The sequence below is a fragment of the Miscanthus floridulus genome, chromosome 5 (genome assembly GCF_019320115.1).
Source record: "Miscanthus floridulus cultivar M001 chromosome 5, ASM1932011v1, whole genome shotgun sequence".
Classification (NCBI taxonomy): Eukaryota; Viridiplantae; Streptophyta; class Magnoliopsida; order Poales; family Poaceae; genus Miscanthus; species Miscanthus floridulus.
This window is the reverse complement of record NC_089584.1, coordinates 74,992,822-75,000,713: the sequence shown is the minus strand read 5'-3', so window position 1 is coordinate 75,000,713 and position 7,892 is coordinate 74,992,822. Positions and strand designations below refer to the sequence as shown.

At 42.9% G+C, this 7,892-nt stretch overlaps 1 protein-coding gene across 2 annotated transcripts; it reads right to left on the bottom strand.

The window, feature by feature from the left end:
• Positions 1 to 867: 867 nt before the first annotated feature.
• On the bottom strand, positions 868 to 7,544 carry LOC136450087 (B3 domain-containing protein Os06g0194400-like). Of its 2 annotated transcripts, none has more exons than XR_010758258.1 (6): positions 7,298 to 7,544; positions 6,955 to 7,173; positions 6,732 to 6,857; positions 6,422 to 6,628; positions 6,010 to 6,100; positions 868 to 1,113 (listed from the first exon to the last, which is right to left on the bottom strand). XR_010758258.1 is itself a non-coding variant. In XM_066450367.1 (6 exons), exons 1-5 carry the CDS (start codon positions 7,436 to 7,438, stop codon positions 6,048 to 6,050), a joined length of 738 nt encoding a protein of 245 aa, XP_066306464.1. In that variant the 5' UTR covers positions 7,439 to 7,544; the 3' UTR covers positions 868 to 1,113; positions 6,010 to 6,047. The 2 variants fall into 2 exon arrangements, 1 of the variants encoding a protein (XP_066306464.1); XM_066450367.1 differs by having other exon boundaries at positions 6,010 to 6,092.
• Positions 7,545 to 7,892: the final 348 nt, after the last annotated feature.

The window sequence follows — 7,892 nt, the reverse complement described above, 5'->3', positions numbered from 1 at the left end:
ATAAACAAAGTGATAAGAGTGATGCATATAAACGTACTAATAGGGGTGCAAACGGTCCGATATGGTTGGATAACTACAGGTACAATGTTTCTCGAATTCATATTCAATTAAGGATAGTATCAGCTATATCGGATAAGATACTAATGGATATTTGTCATGTTCGATTGGCTGATAAGCCATGGCTGAAAGTACTATTGGCTGATTTGTTATGAGAAAAAAATATTGTTCGTTGACTGAAAAAATACGGCTTATAAGCTAAGCGAATAGGGCGATTGACACCACAAAAATGTGATTTGAGTACACAGGAATAGATACGATACCGGATGTTGAATATCTGGACTCGGGTACGTACGGATTTGAACTTCTATCTATACCATTTGCACCCCTGCCTACTAGAATGAATATTACATCACTAATAATAGATCAAAGTACACATTATGTTAACATAGTCTAAATGTTCGGTTAGTTCGGTTTCCCATGGCATATAACCAAACTAACCCTAGAAAGTTTAGGTAGCATGAACTCCGGACCAACCTAGTGACAAAAAAACTTCTCAAATACTGGTCGTTGGTGGAAGCCAGTCCCTCTCTAGCCTTATACCACACCACCTGGCTATCCCTCTCCAGCAACGACTATGGGTCTTTGGTGGCAGCCAGTCCCTCACCCTCTCACCTCTTTTCCCTAACCCTCTCACCTCTTTTCCCTACGACCTCCACAATCCTCCGCCCACAAACCAAGTTCCTGGCAATGAGAAAGCCTGGTCCAATTTACAAGACCATATGTCTGTATATTAGAACCACAAAGCCACTAATGGTGGTAGTAGCTATAAGAAAATGAACCACACAGGATTGATTGAACACTGAAATGGATCCAAGAGAAACAAGGACAGGCATCAATGATTTACAAAATCAGGTCAATTGCCATCAACATCCCCTTGCATAGTGCAGGTTTCTGAACCGTGCAATTGGTAAGCCCAAGAAGTACACAAATTAGCAGCCGATAGATACTGATTAGGTAAACAATTATACATCAGCTAATTTTCTGCCACCCAAAAGGTTCAAGACACCCAGCAATTTCTACATGCGAGCTTGTCCAACGCACCTGCTTCCATAACTGAGTGAAGAAACAAGGAAACATGTTAACATCAGGACAGGTATTCATCATCCTGAAAATTGTGTAACGTTCACTAATTTCTACAAAACAGTCAGAAGTCAAACAAGGATAGTCACTTGCAATGGAAGTACAGTAAATTTTAGAAACAAACATCTCTTTGGTTCAATGTGGACATGTCAAATTAAGAATAAGAAGACAATGTGCCAAGCTATCAGCGTTCCAACAACAGCTAAGGCAATATGCTTTGACAAATACTCACAAACGTCTTGCTAAAATTACAGAAAAAGTAATATTTTACCAAAAAAAAAGAGTACAGAAATGAAATTGTGTAAACTGTAAACTACTACTACAAACCTACAAGAGAAAAGTGGAGCAGAGTTCAAGTACCAATGAAATGAATCAGGAAAGGAAAAGGCGATGGTACAATAAAAAAAATCTACATCAGTTGAAAGAGTCACCAGACCATCTAGTACTTGCTCAGTTCATGCATTGATTGCATGCCTATCAGACATTGATCAAATAGCTTGGACAAAAGGAAGCCATCCACACAAAATATATGGCTTTGCAATGTGAGATCTAGGAGATGGACACAGATCCTGTGCAGTCGATACTGCTACTGCAAGATAAGCAGTCATTGCACCTGAACCATCCATACAAGAAGCGATGGCTTGGATGAAGACTTCCTTTTCTTCTTACTTTATTCTATTAGTAGCTCTTTTGGAGGGAAATGGCAGGAGGGGAGAAGAGTTTGGTGTCATTTTCTTGCTGGGAAGAGCAAAGCAACAGGATGCCGCCGCCCGGCGGGCTGCCGCGCCATGGAACTCACTCCTCCAGCACCTCTTCCCACCACTCATGAAGGTGCTGCTACTGCCCCTGCGTGCAACCCCATCTGTTAGCGGGGGCGATGTGGTGCTAACGCCGGCGCCAAGCAAGGCGCCCGTGGCGAAGTCGGCCGGCTCTATGCAGCTCCCCAGTGCCCCTGTGCGATTTCCCGCAGCACAGAGCACGCTGACAAGCACCCCAGTAGCTGCTGGCAATGACGCCAGGGACAACACTCATCCACTGCTCGATGAATTGCCTACAAGGTTTGTGCTCTATACCTTTTCTCATTTTGTCTGTGTTCTTGTTACATTGTGGTCCTTGATCTATTTTGTAATAGTTGAGACCATTTTTTCTGAACATGCTCATGTACAGTCCTGGACATGCCCTCTTTTCCCTTGTTCTGTTTGTAGTAGTTTGGCTAAAAAATTGACACAATATTATCAATTGCAGAGTGGATGCAACTTCCTTTTGGATTCCTAAAATTGGTATGACATTTGGTGGGTTTGATGAAGCTTGGGACTTCTGGGTGACATATGGTGTTCGGATGGGTTTTGATGTTCGAAAGTGTTACACGAATATGAGTGGTCTTGATGGATTAGTAACATCTAGTAGATTTGTTTGTTCAAATCAAGGTTCTCGGGCTGAGAATAAAAGGTTTTGTATTGTCAAGCGTAATCGAGCTCAAACAAGAACAGGATGCAGAGTTCACATGGGCGTTACTTTGGACAGAGAAAATGGGACTTACACAATACATGACTTATTTGTTGAGCACAACCACATTCTTCAAACCGCACAAACAAGTCATTTCAGCGGCGGACCCAGAAAATATTTCAGAGAGGGCTGAACAAACACTACTGTTCGATCTTAAGCCTCAACCCCCCCTACACTATAGAACTTTGCCTAAAAATTCATGGGGGCTCCACAGGGGGTTCCACTGCTGCGATATGGGTAGGGGGGGCTTGAGCCCCCCCCCCCCCCCCCCCCCCCCCCCCCCCCCGCCCCACCGCTGTGTCCGCCCCTGAGTCATTTTGATGCCATCACAGAGGAACATTTCTAAGCATCAAGCTATTGATATTGAGGTGGTCGATGATTCCGGTATTACACCTAAAGCAGCACATGAGTTCTTGGTCGATATGTTGGTGGATCATCTAACCTTGGATACACCCATCATGATCAGAAAAATAATTTGCGAACTAAACGCCGAAGAGAGATGTTGTATGGTGAGGTTGGAAGTTTATTAAAATAGTTTCAAGATAAAGTGGTGGAAAATCCCTCATTTCAGTATGCAATACAAATGGATTGTGATGAGAAGATAGCTAATATATTTTGGGCTGATGCAAAGATGATTGTCGATGTTATCACATCTGACACTACCTTTGGAACCAACAAAGAATATAGACCATTTGGTATGTTTGTAGGTTTCAACCAGTTTAGAGACTGGTTTTTGGTGCAGCTTTGATGTATGATGAGACATTTGGTTATTTAAGTGGTTATTCAATGCATTTTTGTCAACACATAACCAGAAGCAGACAAAAACAATTTTCACAGATCAGGATATTGCTATGGGAAAGGCTGTATCTGAGGTGTTCACTAGTGCATGGCATGGTTTGTGTACTCGGCATATATCACAAAATGCATTGAAACACCTGTGTTCTAATGAAGAAGAGTCTCAGAACAAAGAAGAATCTAATAATGAGGAAGTCCCAAGTATCCTATCAGATTTTAGTTCTTGCATGTATGAGTATGAAAAAAAGGTTGTTTTTGAAGAAGCATTTGATGCTATGAGAAGCGAAGTTAGTAAATCAACTTGGTTGGACAGCATTTACAGGTTGAAAGAGAAGTGGGCTGAGTGCTACATGCTGGATGTTTTTTCACTAGGAATGCGAAGTACACAACTTAGTGAGAGTTTGAATAATGCATTAAAAGGCCATTTGAAATCAGATCTTGATATCATTAGATTCCTAAAGCATGTGGAGGCTGTTGTTCAAATCAAGAGAGAGAAGGAGGTACAATCTGAATTTGAATCTAGGAAGAAAGAACCAAGAATTGGGATGAATGCACCTATATTAATACAAGCAAGTAAAGTTTATACACCTGCAATATTTGAAGTCTTCCTAACTGAATATGAAAAGCACCTGGCAGTCTACACAGCAGGTTCAGATGGAATTAATGAATTTGTCATTGCAATTGGAGCTCTTGGAGGCACATCAATGGTTGGCCAACCCGACCGATCAGATGGTCTCTTGTAGTTGTAGGCTATTATAGAGAATTGGTATATTATGTAGGCATGCACTAAAAGGTCTCGATTTGGTGAACATTAAGTTGTTACCTTAAAGATACATTTTGAATCGATGGACACGAGATGCAAGAAAGGGATTATTGAAGATATGCATGATATGGCGTGGGTGATGAGGAGTACGCAGGGGAGAGTGGAGCAGGAGCTGTGATTGAGAATTGGAAAAGAGAGGGTAGCGAGGCAATGGCGCAGTGGGGGAGTTGCCGGCGGCAGCGGCTGAACCGCGCGCAGCCGCCGTCGAAGAGGAACCCCACCCGCTTGGGAGGATTCTATTCTTCTTTGATGATCTCTTATTACATCCACTCAGTGCCCTTATAGAACATGAGCACTCTCTAAGACGATCTGCATGCTGCCTAAAAATAACTAAGCACTCCTAGCCACTGCATGCTTCTAAAAGTAGCTCGGCATTCTAGCCACTAGTTGGGGAACTCCTGGTCCGGCGCCTATAGTGGCGTCCTAGGAAGGAGTCCATAACAATGCATGGGGGAGGGGGGGATATAGTGGAAAATCCTAAGTTAGACGCTGCACTTCAGTACAAAAACCTTTGCAAAATATTCCTTCCTGTGGCTTCAAGAGCTGCTGATTCTGAAGACTGTTGCTTGCTTGTGGAAAATGCAGTTTATAATTTGAGTAAGGAAGTGGAAGAAAAAATCAGAGGAACTCATATTGATGTTGAACAGCCTAGTGCTCAAGCACCATTCAGTTTACCTGAAGAGTTTGCAAATGTCGCTGGTTCGAAGAAGAAATAAAGGCAGAAGGGTGGATCAAAACGAAAGAAAACTTGGGTCGAGAAACTTCAGAAGAAAAAGAAGAAAGGGAACAAGAAGAAAATAAGCAAGCCTATTCAACATGAAGAAAGTGGAAATATTATGCTAGAATCGCAAGCATATGAATCAATTAGCAGTTTTAACCAAGTTCTTATGGTATGCGGGCACATCTTTTCTGTACATAAAAATAGCATCCTTATATTTAATTTGACCATGGTATTTTTCTCTATGATTCTCTCTCCTTTTAGAATTCAAGTGTTATTCTCACAGATCCTCACTCCTTCGAAGGGATAGATGGCTGGCACTTTTAGAAAACTTGACATGTAAGTATAGGTAAAATATACAAGTTGCATTAAATTGAGAAATCCTCAACTATAAATTATTTATGGTCACAGGCTGCATTATGGAGGCAAGATCAAGTCTGCTGATGTGTGATGCAAGCTTTTGTACATGAAAATAGGAGAATAAGTGCAGAACCTATAAGCAAAAGGATCTTAGTTTACCCATATGCTCTTTTGTGTTCAGCAGATGCTCCCTCTTTTGCAAATGTAATTAGAGGACATTAACCTCTAGTCTAGAGTAATATATACCAAGTGTTAATTGCATTATTGTAATATTTATGCTTTTTTTTATTGCTGCTCTTTGACTCAAGAAGAACTGGCTGACAGTAGAGGGTGAATGCAAAATGATACAAAAAAACAGGAAAAAAGAAGAGCTTTCATCCAAGCCGTTCCTTCTTGTATGGATGGTTCAGGTGCAATGACTGCTTATCTTGCAGTAGCAGTAGCGACTGCACAGGATCTGTGTCTGAGATCAAGATAACCTCACTAAAGCAGCATAGGTCCTTGTATTTTCATAATTAATGGAAGTGAGATTATAAACATTGAAGTTTGTTGATCAAAAGTTGAAAGTTCAAACCCAATGTGCAAATGGGAGAATTTACCGGAAAAAAAAAAAACAGAAGTATGAAACTCTGATTCAACCATTTCAAACAATGAAGGACAATTTTACCTGTGCTCCAATCACCATATTAGAAGCTACTAGTTCCATCAATGCTCACTTTCAAAGTATGAAGTTGCTCGAATTATGTAGACCTACACCACTTGCACAAGAGAAATTGCTTGGTCAGCATTATTACAATCATAGATTTCTCCTAGTTAGTCCTTAAGAAAACAGATGGTACTGGAACAACATGATAGATAAGAGGCCATGATAACATCTGAATCTGATAACTGGAAACAATTGAAATAAATTTGTACAAAGGCCAAGTTTGAGACAAGACAGATTTATATTTCTTTCTAAAGAATCTTTGATTCCGTAAATTTCAGTTGTTGTTATTCAGTTCCCTGTAACACTCAGCCACCATGCAAGTACCACTGATGATTCAGACACGTTCTTGCTATGCAAAATAGATCTCAATCACCTTGAACTTTGTCCGCTCAATCAGTTGGAAGACCAAGCAATCTCCATCAAGCAGCTTGTGCTCGATGGCGAACCCTTTCCATCCAGTGCTGAGGCCAGCCTTTTTTGCGAGGTAGAGCGTGGCTGACTCATCATCCTCCTCATCCACCAGGGTGATCATCTCATCACTCTTCGGCAGGTGCTTCTGGCAGAAATATGTCGGGAGGCCCTGTGATTTCACAAGCCCACCAAACAAGAATTCACCTCGATGGGGGATGAACTAATAATCGAAAACAGCAGGGCGTGCCGAACCGAAGCTTCCTCTACTTTACCAGCCTGAAGTCTCCGGTGACATGAGACAGTGACATGGGCTGGGTGAAGATGGGGAAGCTGGAGCCCAGCTCTTGCACCAGCTCCTCAGCCTTAAAGATGGCGTAACTCCTCTCCTCGTCCGAATCCTGGATCACATTGATTTCAAAACCGCGATTTGTTCTACGAAGTAAGGAGAAAAGATGAACCCTAATTTCTATGAGACTATGACCCTTTCACACTGACCTCGCGGTACATGGGCTTCTCGGGGAGGTTGGCGAGTCGGCCGGACCACCGTAGCGGCTCCCGCGTCACCCGCGCATTCGACTTGCTGACCTGCAGATATGGCGAGTTCACTTTGACCTCGCGGTACATGGGCTTCTCAGGGAGGTTGGCGAGTCGGCCGGACCGTCGTAGCGGCTCCTCGTCGGCGTCCCGCGGCACCCGTGCCTTCCGCTTCTTGGCCTGCAGAAAAAAACCGATTTGGATAAAGTATACCCAGAGAATGACAGAAAAGAAGGCATCGAGCGACACAATAAACAGCCCGGCGGCGGCCATCATAGCTATCGGTCAAGAAAACGGGACACACCGACGAGGGTTTGGCAGCGGCGGTGGCCTCTCTGACGGCGGCGGAGAGGTGGTGGAGCTGCAGCTCCTCCAGCTTCCGCTTGTTCGCCTCTATCTGCCTCCGCCGCTGCTCCTCGTACGCCACAGCCACCGCCTCCGCCATCTCCCTTCTCTCTTATCTGTTCCCCACTTCGATTTCTTTGGGCAGCTTCGGGGAGCAGAGCAGATGAGGCGGCGGTGTAGAGAAAAAAAAAAAAAGAATGTGGGGCTTGGAGAGGGGTTCGTTCTTCTATTTGTGGACCCGATTAGGTGCACACAGACGGCAGAACCTAGAAGGGCTCCGAAATTGAAATTTTGAATTCTGCCGACCCTTGTTAGGATACATATGGTTTGAGAGCAGAGAGGAAAGTACTAGGGAAAATTGTGTTCTTATCCCTGTCCAATAGTTTAATTGTGATTTTGTTCTTGTTTTTTTAACTTTGTGATTTTGTCCCTGTTATTTTAAAATGAACCATCCGTTTGCCCTTTGTTTGGATGTCTGCTAGATGGACATGGAATAAATGAATAAAAAAATCAAAATCCCGGCAAATAGAGGCAAAAAAGACCATATTGCCCCT

What these genes read in the sequence shown, in the direction of transcription:
- LOC136450087 (XM_066450367.1), bottom strand. Translation starts at nt 7,438, where the DNA reads ATGGCGGAGGCGGTGGCTGTGGCGTACGAGGAGCAGCGGCGGAGGCAG. An exon ending in AGAAGCCCATGTACCGCGAG is followed by an intron (nt 6,858 to 6,954) that starts GTCAGTGTGAAA and finishes AATGTGATCCAG; the next exon opens with GATTCGGACGAGGAGAGGAG. An exon ending in TTGAGCGGACAAAGTTCAAG is followed by an intron (nt 6,093 to 6,421) that starts GTGATTGAGATC and finishes CAAGTGGTGTAG; the next exon opens with GTCTACATAATTCGAGCAAC.